Source organism: Oryx dammah, unplaced genomic scaffold (assembly GCF_014754425.2).
Source record: "Oryx dammah isolate SB20612 unplaced genomic scaffold, SCBI_Odam_1.1 HiC_scaffold_8, whole genome shotgun sequence".
Taxonomy (NCBI): Eukaryota; Metazoa; Chordata; class Mammalia; order Artiodactyla; family Bovidae; genus Oryx; species Oryx dammah.
In genome coordinates, this window is record NW_024070192.1 from 9,614,176 (window position 1) to 9,627,893 (window position 13,718).

Sequence of the window (13,718 nt, forward strand, 5' to 3'; positions counted from 1 at the left end):
CAGGGACTTCAGGGGTTCTCATCACACAGACCCCATATTTACATGGACCCATGCGTGGAAATGGCTGGTACACTGGCAAAACCATAACACCTGGGATGTTCTTTCACAAGGCACGCCAAGTCTCTGCACGTGTACGTTTGTAGAAAGACACTCCTAAGGCCCATGTTCTGCCCACAAAACTCCTGCTAGAAGGCTCCCTTCCTAGAAGCTACAGCCCACGTGGTCAGATTCCCCTTACCTCCCAAAAGTCCGTGGCCGGACACCCTCACTTGTGGGCAGACTATACCTCCCCAGAGCCCTGTCCTAAGTCAGGACCCTGTGGATCGACAGGCCCTGGCAAAGTCTGGGATCAAACCCCGGCAGCCCACCTGGAGGAGGGGGTGGCGACTTACCTTGCACTCACAGCCCATCTGGTACCTGTGGTTCAGGCTCTTCTTCTGGGTGGCGCTTAGGGTGTCCCAGGGCACGATGAAGTCACAGAGGGTGATATGCATATTGCCATTCCCCTCGGCCTTCCCTGAGGAGACAGGGGTCACCAAGCTCAAAACGAAATTATGGGTTCTCCTCTTTTTCCTGCATCTGGATGAGGCTCAGGCATGGGGAGGGTTAGTTTTGACAGTACCCTGAGGCATAGACTATTTTGTGTCCCCTACAAAACTCTGAGGTTAAAGCCCTGACCCCTAGCACCTTAGGATGTGTGACTCTATTGAGAGAGAAGGTCTTTAAAGAATTGATTAAAATGAGGTCATCAGGGTGAGTCTGAATCCAGTAGGTGCCCCTGTAAGAGGAAGAGATTAGGACACAGACACACACACAGGGATGACCACTTGGGGACATAGGGAGAAACTGGCCATCTACAAACCATGGAGAGTGGTCTCAGAAGAAACCAACTCTGTCAACATCTTAATCTTGAACTTCCAGTCTCCAAAATCATGAGAAAATACATTTCTACTGCTTAAGGCCTCCAGTCTGTGGTTTTTGTTATAGCAGCCTGAGCAGACTCATACACCAAGGAATATTTATTCTGAGTATAAGAATGCAAGCTCACTGTAGAAAACTTAAGAAAGTAACTTTTTAAAACGTCTCTCTTTTCATTACCTAGAGCTAACATTCTGATGCATTCCTTCCAATGTTCTTTTATGCACATGAATTCAAGTGAAAAATGTCACTGTTGTATGTAGATTATATTGTTTCCTGTTTTTGTTTTTTTCCACCAAATATTTATTCACAAGCCTTTCCTCCATTTGATGTTGAACTTGTAATTCTGGGGTGTCCCATTATGAACAATAAGAGCAGAATTTTATAAAATCAGCAATCTGCCCTAAATTCCCTGTATTGGGCGTGATGAGACGCTTGATAAGACACTGTTCGCACCTTAGACTCCTAACTCAGCCCCCTTCCTGCCTTTGTGAAGAGTTCTCACTGGTGACAGCCCGGGCATTAGCAGAGCAGAAGAAAAAGACAGACCAGTGTATTCTGGTGAATGACAGGACCTAATGAGGGCCGGGAAGGTTGTCTAAAATCTTGTCCTTCCTGTTACAATGGCACCTTGTCAAGAGACACAGACGCCCAGTGATGACACCGGAGACTGGCAGAGAGTGACACGCGACTCCCTGAGAGGCAGACAGGAGCCCCGGGCTGCACCCTGAGCATCTTGGCTTGACAAAGCTACAGCCCGTCCAACTTAATGATCTCAGGCACAGCCCTGGCCACCAACAATCCCTAACAGAAATACAGCTCAGGGAAGTGCTGATGCAACTAGCTTATCCACTGCATCCCCGTCAGGAGGAAGTGAAACAGAAACCGGTCATCAGGGGAAAGACACCGGCTTGCCTGAGGCCGCAAGCAGCACCAATGACAGCCTTTGTGCCGAGCAGGTGGCAGGCAGCACTCCCCAGGTGTGAATTCTCCTGCTCTTCTGTCTGTCTGAACCACACCTCTAACCTTCAAGCTTTCTATTTTTTTCTTGGACTTGTCTGACATTTCAGGTAAAGAAAAGGATCAAGAAGCAGGAGGACTTCTTGATTGCATTCATTCTGATCCTAATAACTAAAAAAAAGATGTATCTGGGTGACGTTAAGCTTCAAAAACAGCTGTAATTATTTCTAGACCTGATGCTGAAGCTGATGCTCCAATACTTTGGCCACCTGATGCGAACAGCTGACTCACTGGAAAAGACCCTGATGTTGGGAAAAACTGAAGGCAGAAGGAGAGGAAGGCGACAGAGGATGAGATGGTTGCATGGCATCACCAATTCAACAAACACGAACTTGGGCACTCTCCAGGAGATGGTGAGGGACAGGGAGGCCTGGCGTCCGTGGGGTTGCAAAGAGTTGAACGCAATTTGACAACCCAACACCCACACACAGCCATTTTCTAAAGAGTACAGAATAGACAGGGGGCTAAATGGACAATGGCAAGTAACTCATTCCTACATCTTGGTTTCTTCTGGCATTGACCTTGCCCGGCCTGGTCATTCATTAGAGGCAGGCTGAGTACTCATTCCAGTCCCTCCCTCCAAACTTACGTAGCAACTTCCCCTGCGTCATGTGACTGGCATCAGCCTCCCACATCACATTGTTCTTTGCCTCTCTTGCATATCGTGTTCTCTAATCAAGTCATAAGCACAAAGGGTAATGGTTGTGTCTTAATCCTTTTTTATCCATAGTTCCTTGCACATAATAATGGCTCAGTAAAAGTTTACTGATGATGACATGGTTATTTGTTCTAACAATGTGTTCCAGTATCTTTTTTTTTTTTTTTGCTGTCTTCCTTCTTAAACCTTTTCACCACCAATAGAGTGGGCAAAGGCAGGGCATGGAGATGAAATGCAAATGTTTTCTTTTAAAAAAATTTATTTACTTATTTTGGGCTGTGCTGGATCTTTGTTGCTGCGTGCAGGTTTTCTCTAGTTGCAGTGAGCAGGGACTACTCTCTAGCTGCAGAGAATGCACGGGCTTCTCACAGCAGTGCTTTCTTCTATTGCAGAGCACGGGCTTCAAAAGTTGCAGCATGAAGGCTTAGTAGTTGTGGCACATGGGCTTAGCTGCTCTGCAGCATATGGGATCTTCCCGGACCAGGGATAGAACCCATGTCCTCTGCATTGCCAGGCAGATGCTTGACCACCGGACCACCAGGGAAGTCTGAAATTGTGTATTTTCAATGGCCCCAGTTCCCAGTTCCCATGAGCTTTAAATGTCACGTGTAAATGGTGTAGCATCTCAGAATGTTAAGAAGAGATGCCTTTCAGTAGAGATAATTAAGACTTGATTTGGTACGTGAGCATCTGTCTGCCTTGGAAAAAAGCAAAGTCTTTCTTGGACACAGAAAAACAGGAATTAATTAAAATTTGTAACTGAGGGCTGTATGTTTACTTTTCTTTCCGGAGATGAGGACTGGAGAAGAAAATGACAGGGCCGAATCTATAACAGTCCCTGAACACAAGCGTCTCGTGGTGCCAACTTGACATGTGAAGCTGAGTCATCAGCCCAGGAGGAGGTGGGCTGCCCCAGGCTGTGTGGTCACTCGTGGGGCCACAGCCAGCGCTGGCTGAGTGATTTTCTGTGCCCCGTGATTCCTGGTTAGCCCGTTGTGACTCCAGGAAAACAAGATCTAGATTCTGTGCTTCAGAAAGTAAACACCAGATTGAATCCAGAGCCATCTCACTGAGCCAGGGAACGAAGCCGGCTTAGAGAGGTTCCTCTGTAATGGGGTGAGTCAGCAGCCAGTGGAAGGGCCTTGTATTAATCTTACGCTCCACGGCCAGTCAGGAAACTAAAATGTGCCCCACGTTACTTGCTTCCAATGTGAAATGTATGGTAGCTTAAGACGATAGCTTCTCAGGAAGCACAGGGGTAAAGGATCCCCTTGCTAATGCAGGAGACACAGGAGTTGCAGATTCGATCCCTGGGTGGGAGATCCCTTGGAGAAAGGAATGGCAACCCACTCCAGTATTCCTGCCTGGAAAATTCCATGGGCAGAGAAGCGTGTCGGACTGCAGTCCACGGGGTTGCAAACAGTAGGACACGACTGAGCATGGTCACACTAAGGTGACAGGCACACAGTTATCAACTGAGTGCATCTTCAGACATTTTTAGTTTTCCTTAGAAGTGGAGCTACAATTTGGATGCTTTCTGAAGTTTCTGAAACGTGTGAGGCCGTTACTCGTGCAATTGTTTTCTCATTCAGCCTGGGGACAGCTGAAGGGGCTTGGGTATGGGAGCAGTTTCACAGGTCACGTACATATTACATGTTAAATAGCCTTTGATGGCAGACATGAACAGCTGAGCTGACACGTGAGTGAAAAGAAATGTTATCAGAGAGTGACTGAAATTATGGGGCTTTCTGCGTTTGACTCACCATGTTCCCTTTGGACATGAAGCCTCTCCCTTTCAGAAAAGGGTCTGAGCACAATGGATGTTCCTATCACATCTCCCAAGAGAAAGAAAAGCAACTACCAGCAAAACGATCATCGCACCACCCTCCACGCCTGTCCTGGATCCACCTTCTTAGCACCCCCGTGGTTTCCTCGCACTCCTGTGATAAGCAGGGCAGGATGGGACCCAAGCCCCACGCTCCAGAGAGACCTCGCCAGGGCTCCTGACTGCTGGACATAAGCTCTCTCCCCGTCCTGCCCTGGGATCCAGCCAAAGGGCCCTGCGGTCTGGACCACCCATCTTGTGGAATAAAAGAGCAGTGCCACACTCCTCAGGATCTCTGAGCAAAAGGCAGGTCTGACTGCCTGGGAAGGGCCCCAGCAGATGAAAATCATGCCCAGAGGCCACTGTGCAAGGGGGGTGACTGACCTTGGCTGCTATGGCTCAGCCCTCCTGAGTGTGTGCAGACTGGCTCTTTGGCACCTCTAGAACAAAAGGTCTGCCTTTGACCCAGAGCAGGGCAGGTTCTCAGCCCTGGCTGTGCACTGGATTCCCCTGGGGAGGTTTACCAATGCTCTGGGGGTGGGAGCCACCCCCACAGATGGTGCTTGAATTGGTCTGGGGAGTTGCCTGGGCATCAGGAATTTTGCAAACTCCCTGTGGAATTCCAAGGAGCAGTGGAGGTGGAGGACCGCTGGGTTAGGCGTCAGGGCAGCGAGACTTCTAAACCTGGACCAGTAATGGAGGAAGCCGAGTGTAATAGACCCAGGAGTCGGGCTGTTGTGTGGTTGCTCAGTTGTATCAGACTCTTTTGCAACCCCATGGACTTCTCCAGGCCAAAATACTGGAGCGGGTAGCCTTTCCCTTCTCCAGGGGATCTTCCCAACTCAGGGATCGAACTCAGGTCTCCCACATGGCAGGTGGATTCTTTACGAGCTGAGCCACCAGGGAAGCCCAGGGTTAGGCTAACCAGGGTCTAACTTCTGACAGCACCATGTCACCACTTCCTGGCAGTGTGACCCCCCAGGGATGTGTTGAGAAACGTCTAACCAGTAGCTCTCCTGGGATTAAGAGTGTAGCATTTGAATTCTGTGGTGTCAATACTCCTATACTGGCCAATTTTAAGCTACCAACATGACATCAATCAAAGTTTAATCATCGGTCTGAAAGTGAAAGTGGGTTCAGATACACACCATGGGGCCTGAGCACATGGCTCCATCCTCTACTCCTCACCTATAAAATGAGGTTCGTGATGGGGGTAGTGATGGAACCCACATGAAAAGCATTTGAAGAACATCAGTGCCAGGAAAAGGGCACTCCTATTTCTATTAACAACAGGAAGCTGGTGGGGCCTGATGTAGAATCCTTTAAGACAGATTCATCTGTGCATGTCTGGAGGCAGACGCTGGCCCAGACCAAAGTTACCTTCCCACCAGGAGCCACTAGCAACAGGCTCTCCCTTCTGAATAAGCGCTTGTGCAGCTCTGCAGTTTGGTCACATAGTCCCTAGAGGGCAGTATGGAGACCCAGAGGGATGGCTGAGACTCTCATTTTAAAGGGTGTTACAGCCAAAATCACTGCAGATGGTGACTGCAGCCACGAAATTACAAGACGTTTGCTCCTTGGAAGAAAAGCTATGACCAACCTAGACAGCATATTAAAAAGCAGAGACACTACTTTGCTGACAAAGGTCTGCCTAAGTCAAAGCTATGGTGTTTCCAGTAATCATGTAAGGATGTGAGAGTTGGACTACAAAGAAAGCTGAGAGCCGAAGTACTGATGCTTTTGAATTGTGGTGTTAGAGAAGACTCTTGACAGTCCCTTGGACTGCAAGGAGATCCAACCAGGCAGTCCCAAAGGAAATCATCCCTTTAGGATTGATTATTGAATATTCATTGGATGGACTGATTATTGAATATTCATTGGAAGGACTGATGCTGAAGCTGAAACTCCAATACTTTGGCTACCTGATGTGAAGAACTGACTCATCTGAAAAGACCCTGATGCTGGGAAAGACTGAAGGCAGGAGAAGGGGACAACAGAGAATGAGATAGTTGGATGGCATCACCGACTCAACGGACATGAATTTGAGTAAGCTCCGGGAGTTGGTGATGGACAGAGAAGGCTGGTGTGCTACAATCCATAGGGTCGCAAAGAGTCAGACACGAGTAAGTGACTGAACTATAGTCTGGTGGCTCAGCAGTAAAGAATTCACATGCCAATGCAGGAGACACAGATTCAATCCCTGGGTAGGAAAGATCCCCTGGAGAAGAAAATGGCAACCCACTCCAGTATTCTTGCCTGGGAAATCCCATGGACAGAGGAGCCTGGCAGGCTACAGTCCGTGGGGTTGCAAAACAGTCGGACATGACTTAGCAACTAAACAATAGCCTTTAAAAGGACCAAAAAAAGAAAAAAAAGGAGGCAGAAAACTAGAAGCTGTTGATTTGTTAGGGCAATGAGGTCTCTACACCACACAGGCTGGGCTACTGTGATCTCAGAGTCAGATCGTCAGCTCTCTGCATTGTGAGTTTTGTCCCTGTTCCCTTCTGTTTAATATTATCTCTCCTATTGTAAAAACAGTAAGATACTGCAAGTGTGAAATGGTACAGCCGTTTTGGAAAAGTTTAGAAGTTCCTCAAATGGTTGAACACACGATTTGCCATAGGTCCTGCCATTCTACTCCTAGGTATCTACCCAAGGGAAATGAAAACATATCCAGGCAAAAACTAGAACACGTGTGCTCAGAGCAGTGTTACTCAGTAAATAAAAGGTAGAAACAGCCCCAATGAAATGCTGAACGGATAGACAAAATGCAGTAGAGCCGTCCAATGGACTATTATTTGGCCATAAAAAGGAGCCAAGTTCTGATACCTGTTACAATGAGTAAAGCATTAAAAACTTAAAAAAAAAAAAAAAAAAAAAACACCAAAACATTATGCTGGGAGAAGCCAGACACAAAGGACCATATATTACATGAGTCCATTTATAAGAAAGTCCAGAGTAAAGAAATCTAGAGATTAGTGGTAGCTGAGAGCTGGGATGGGGGGAGAATGGGAGTTAGGAAGGTAATAGCTAAAAGGTACAGGGTTTCTTTTAGACCGTGGTGATGGTTGCACTCTGACCCTTGAATTATACATTCAATACTAAATACACCCTGACCCTTGAATTAATACATTTTAAATAACAGATGCTCAGAATAAGACATTTAGGAAATTCAGAAGACCCTCTGAAAGAAGGGGGAAAAAGCTCCTTAAATATAATCTCTTTAAATATTTATTTTTATTTAGTTTAGCTATTTGGCTGGGCTGGGTCTTAGTTACAGCACGCAGGATCTTCAATGTTGTAGTGTGTAGGATCCAGCTCCTGATCAGGGATCAAACCCAGGCTGCCCTGCATTGGGAGCTCAGAGTCTTAGCCACTGGAGCACTAGGGAAGGCCCCACCTTCACACTTACATCAATTGCAATAAATAAAATTAAAGCCCCAGCTTTTCAGTTGCACCAGCCACAGCTCTCAAGTGTTCAGGAGCACACTGAACAGCTCGGACATAGGGCATTTCTGGCATCAATGGAGGTTTGGTTAGACCCGTGGGTCTCAACTCGAAGTGATTCTGCTCCCCTGACAGGGCACATTTGGTGATGTGGAAGACCCCACGAGTGGGGGGAGGATGTTGTAGCAATCAGCAGGTAGAAGCCACGTGTGCACGTGTGCGGCCCCATGGACTATAAGACCACCAGGTTCCTCTGTCCATGGGGTTTTCTAGGCATGAATACTGGAGTAGGTTGCCATTTCCTACTCCAAGAAGTCACAGATACAGCTAAATATTCTCCATGCATAGGACAAGCCTGCCAGCAAAAAATGATCTGATCTCAAATATCAATAGTACTGATTTTGAGAAGCTCTGTTCTGGACCCTGGGGGTGCAAGCTAGTGGGGCAGGCAGAGGAGGCAATGGAAAGAAGTAAAGGGATTTCTGTATCAATTCTGGTCCATGAATAGTAATAAAGGTACCATACTAATGTTAAGATGTTAATAACAGAGGAAGCTGTAGGAAGACCTGAAAGAGCTGGCTATACTGTACTAACCTGCTCAAGTTTTCTGCAAATCTTTAACTGTTCTAAGAAATAAAGTCTAGTAATAATAATAAGAAAAAAAAAAGAGAAGTCATTTTATGTAAGACTAAAAGAATAAAAACTTTAAAAAGAAATGCAATGATAAAACTGTGGTCTATCCATTCAATGGAATATTATTCAGCCTGAAAAAAGGAGGAAATTCTGACACTTGCTGCAACATGGCTGACCCTTGAGGACACTGCGCTCAGTGAAATAAGCCCATCACAAAAGGACAAATGGGGCTAGATTCCGCTTTTATGATGTCCCTAGAGGAGTCAGATTTCACAGGGACAGAAAGCAGGACTTTGCAGGGGGCTGTGGGAAGGGGAGTTTAATGTGCACAGGGTTTGTTTGGGAAAATGAAAGAGTTCTGAAGACGCATGGTGGCGAAGCTTGTGCAACAATGTGGATGTGCTTCGTGCTGCTGAACTAGGCACCGAAAATTGGCTAAAATGGTAAACTTTATGCTATGTATATTTTATCACAATAAATGAAAGAGGGATACGATGAACAAAGGAACGGACAAGTAGCACACACAATAATATTAAGAGATTTAAAACAAGGTTTTGGGACTTCTCCAGTGGTTCAGTGACTAAGGCTCCAAGCTCCCAATGCAGGGGGCACCTGGGTTCGATCCCTGGTCAGGGAACTAGCTCCCACATGCCGGAGGGAGGAGTCCCTCTGCCTCAACTAAAGATCTCGTGTGCTGCAATGAAGATCGAAGATGCTGCATGGTCACAACTAAGACCTGGCACAGCCAGATAAATAAAAAACTACTTAAAAAAATGACAAGGTTTCAACTCTGCTGTCCGCCTCTTGCCCAGCCTTGAGCACTTCCAGCCTCTAATCTCTGTGTCCACCTGACCTCAGATTTCCTATGAATACTGGTTTACTCTCTTCTTTCTCTTAAGTCACATTGGTTCCACTATTCGAACAAGGGGAATGTGGAGGACAGCTGAAAATTCATCAGTCCTCTGATGGGAAAAAGCAGGGAATCCTCAAGACCTCTGAGTAGCACTGTGTGTATCATACGTGTCGTCAAGGCTCTGGTTCACCTCCAGCCGCCCCACCTCCGCTCCCCTGGATGCCCTCGAAGAGCAGCCCACACCCATATCCGCGTACACACCTGCAATGAGATACTCCTTCTTTCCTCCAATGTCCAGCGAGACCCCACACACGGCAGAGGAGGGGGCTGTGTAGATAAACTCTATGTCCTGGTCAGGTCCCTTGAACATCTGGAAAAAGGAGGATGAGGAACGTAAGTGAACGTGGGCGGCACAGCCAGGAATCCGGACGCCTCCCTGAACACATGCCCTGATCTGCACCCGGGGTACTGCCAGCACGGAAAGAGGATGGGGACACACCAGTCAGACAGGTTGGAAGACAACAATTCCTAACGCACAGGGTTCTTCGGAGTCGCTGTGATTCACTGCCTAGGGTGGCAGCTGTCACCAGGCTGGGGATGACCTGGTAACCCAGAAGGACCCACCTCAGACACACCTGCCTTTCCAACCACGTGTGAGGTCATCACAGAATCTCCGGGGAGGGGCTGGGATACCTCTAGGTGATTCTGACCCACCACGGAGGGCAGCCACTTTTGTCTCTTTCCAGGAATTCTGATCAAGTACTGGCTACTTGATGCTAGAGCAGAGAGGCACCTCTTAATTAGGATGTAACTCTCTGGGCAAGAGGAGTTCAACTTGCGATTTCCTTAGAGCCCCTTGGGAACAGACCTGGTACTCAGGAGAAGGGGTGCATTGTTCCAGCAGGAAGTGAGAAAGCCCCAGCCAGGGGGTTTCTGCTGCCCCACCAGGGACAGTGACAGGCGGGGACATGAGCGTGGGCTGAGAACTGCCCTCCACTCTGGTTTTAGGGGTGCAGCTCACTCGCAGCCGGGTGAGTGGGGGTGGGGGTAATGGAAAGGGGAGGGCACACACGTCCAGGACCAACACAACACAGGCGGCCACACAGCACCGTGGGACACACACAACTGAGGCTCCACAGTTCCACACGAACCACATCAGGCCTCTTGCTGCGTGGTTAAACCCAAGTTAATGGTAATGTTTGGTTTTGGCGGAGGGGAGAGCTTCAAGAAGCAAACCCAAATGGAATAGGGTCATCCCAATGTCACAATGAACCAGCTTTGCAAGAGCTATACCCCAACCCATGCCAAGAAAGGTTATGAATGACGTCTGTCACCAAAGGGCTGAAAGTGCTGCCTTGGTGTCAACACCTCCCTTTTCATAACCCCACAGTGGGTCATTAGAGCACAGATACTGTCTTAACGGCTTCATAAATAGAGACGCTGGCACTGAGAGACGGGGGCACCCCTTTAAATGACACAGACATAATGATTAAGCATTTCACTGACCTTTTGGTAACATATATTTTCTATTTTTATAACAATATGGACGGCCACAATGACTAACCAGGTCACAAAACTGTCTCTCCAGCTACAGCCTAGAATCTTCTTCCCTCTTACAGACCAAGTTTTGTTGTTGTTCAGTTGCTAAGTCATGTCTGACTCTTTGCAACCCCATGGACTACAGCAAGCCAGGCTCCGCTGTCCTTTACTATCTTCCCAAGTTTGCTCAAAATCACATCCATTAAGTGGGTGATACCATCTAACCATCTTGTCCTCTGCCACCAATTTCTCCTTTTGCCTTCAATCTTTCCAGTATCACAGTCTTTTCCGTTATTTACTGTCAACAATAACCTTCCATTAGCACCGGTCCTGTCCTCCCAGCCTCCCTCGTGTCTTCCCTCCCTCCCTCTCAAATATGGGCTCCTTGCCATATGACCTTGAACACAACCCACATTCTGGAAAACTGACAAATACCAGTCACCTCCCCCTGGGTCTACAGCTCTCAATGCCGCTGGTCCTACCCGGCCTGGCAAAGCATCTTCTCCATCACCGGCTGGGTTGCCAAGTCCATTTCTTCCCTAACTCCCCTCTCTTAGGTAATGTCCCAGCACACCTCTCCATAGGAGCCGGCCTCTCTCCAAATCCTCACCCCTCTTGAAAGTAAAGCTAACCAGGCAAGACTGGAGCCTGCTCGCACTTTGGGGGAATTAGGTCATTTGCCCCATTAGTTGTGGGCTCCCAGAAACAATGGCCAAGTTCCCACTGCCTTTGAACCCACCCACAAGGAAGAGGCGGGGAGGCACTCATGGAATGTTCCACAGAAGCTGTGAAGTTGGTGACTTAACGCTGAAGCTCTGCCACTGATTTATAGCCATCAGAGTGAAGATAACACACTTCTGGAAGAACTGAGCTGATGGGAACACACCATGTGCACACAGGTTCTCTGGTATTTACAGATTAAGGAGAATCAGATCCACCTGCAGCTTGATGCCCCTGCTCCTCACCGTCCACCCCACGCGTGGCTGGGCCAGTTCTAGGGACCTAGAGGCGCACTGAGACAGCAGGATACCCTGCCACACTCCCAAACCTCCCACGGCTCTGCCCGACACAGCAACCCCAGGACGGCCACCGTTACCTTTATCTGCTTGATCTCATACTGAATCCGCTTGATGGGGTTGCCGTAGATGTCATTGCCAGAGTCCACCTCCTTCTTACTGACCGCTTTGGCCCTGATCACTGTAAAACAAAGATGCAAAGGTGAGCAGAGTCCCCTGCAAGACCGTCCTGGCTCCAAGGTTGAGGGGGGGTGACGGGGGGTGGGCGGAGGTGGCAGCAGGGAGGCAGGAGGCAAGGGCAGGTAATCCCAGCCTCGACACAGCACTGGACTCCATCCAGAAGGGGCAGACCAGGAATGACGCCAGAGCCCTCTGCTGACAGGACCCCGGAGCAGCTCTTGTCCCTCAAAACCTGGGGGTGGCTGAGGCCATCACTGATTTGAACAAGGATCACTGTGGATCTCATATGTTGGGACTCTGGGGCTTTTTCCCCTTTCTCTCCAATGTGTATGTATTGGTGGCTGGGAGAGCAGATGAGCACACAGACTGGCCGGCCATCCTGATCGCGCAGTTAAGGATGGTGAGAGCCCCACCCTGCCTGCCTCCTCCCATAGCCTGCGGTCAGTCAGGCTTTTTCAGGCTGAAGGTAGAGGGGGAGTTACCTTCCTGCAAGAGGCCCCATCATATTTAGGTTGTGGGTCTGACATCAAAAAAGTCTATCCTGCCAGCCTGTGAATCCGTCCTCTGCATGTCCCTGAGAAATGTCCTGGGGCTGCTTTTTGAAATAACACACATTCTATCAGAGGCAACGGCAGAGGGAGGTCAAACATTTTAACCCAAAGGGCGTGGAACGGGAGGAGGAGACATTTGAGAACCTCAGTGGCAGAAAAAAGGGACAGATGCCGAGGGCAAAGGCCAAAACACAAAGAAGGATGGTCCTGGACCTTGACACGAGATGGAGGAGGGGGGAAGAGGTCAGGCTGGGAAGGTTCTGGAATGTTCCCTGAGGCCTGAGGCTGCTCATGGACCTTGCAACCCAGGGCTTCCTAGTAGCAATTAAGCCAGGACCCTGCTCTGCCCCACAAGCTGACAGGCGAGGATCAACAGCTCACGCTGTCACTTGGGCAGAGCCCTCCCTCCCTTTTTTCATTTTGAGGCTCATCATCTCGTGGCACAGGCCATTCTAATGGCTTTAAAAGCTTTGTCCTTCAAGATTCGGCTGTTCAGGGTCACTGTGGATGAGTGTCACGTGAGCATGGGTGTGAGCAAAATAGAGAAACAAGGAGCAGACAGGGCCTGGCTTGGAGAAGCCTCCCACCCTCCACCCCAGTGAGCGGCTGAAGTCTCAGCCCCTGGCCAGGGCTGTCTTTTCCTGCAGAGCAGGGAGGTCCAGGACACAGACCCCCGTCTGTGCCCACCCTCCTGGGTCCCCTAAATGCTCTCTGGACCCCAGCCTGGCACCAGAGCCCCACGCCACAGCTCCAGTGCCCTGCTCCGGCCCAAAGCCACCCTTATTTTTCCTTCTGTTGGCGCTGAGTCATGACTGGCCGAGGCCACAGGTTCCTGTTTCCCAGGCTGAGCCAGGCCCCAACCTACGAAGCCACATCCAGGAAATGCCAAGCGGTGGGCCACGCCAGAACAGAGGGCCTAGCCCTTGTAACAGGTCATCCTGATCTCAGTGTTTCTTCCCACCCCTCCACCCATCTTCCCACCCCAGCACCTGTTGCCTTTTCACAGCCACACCCCATCCAGCTCAAGCATCTTCCTTGGCTGCCCACTACCGCCCTCTAAACATCCTCCTGGCAACCT

General features: G+C 49.0%; 1 protein-coding gene across 1 annotated transcript in view; it reads right to left on the reverse strand.

The window, feature by feature from the left end:
• TIMP2 (TIMP metallopeptidase inhibitor 2) overlaps positions 1-13,718 on the reverse strand; it is a 54,103-nt gene that overhangs the window by 4,001 nt on the left and 36,384 nt on the right. The window contains exons 2-4 of the mRNA XM_040244743.1: positions 11,990-12,090; positions 9,616-9,724; positions 393-517 (exon numbers count right to left, since the gene is read on the reverse strand). Of these exons, the coding sequence (XP_040100677.1) occupies positions 393-517; positions 9,616-9,724; positions 11,990-12,090 (335 nt within the window). The remainder of the gene's footprint in view (positions 1-392; positions 518-9,615; positions 9,725-11,989; positions 12,091-13,718) is intronic.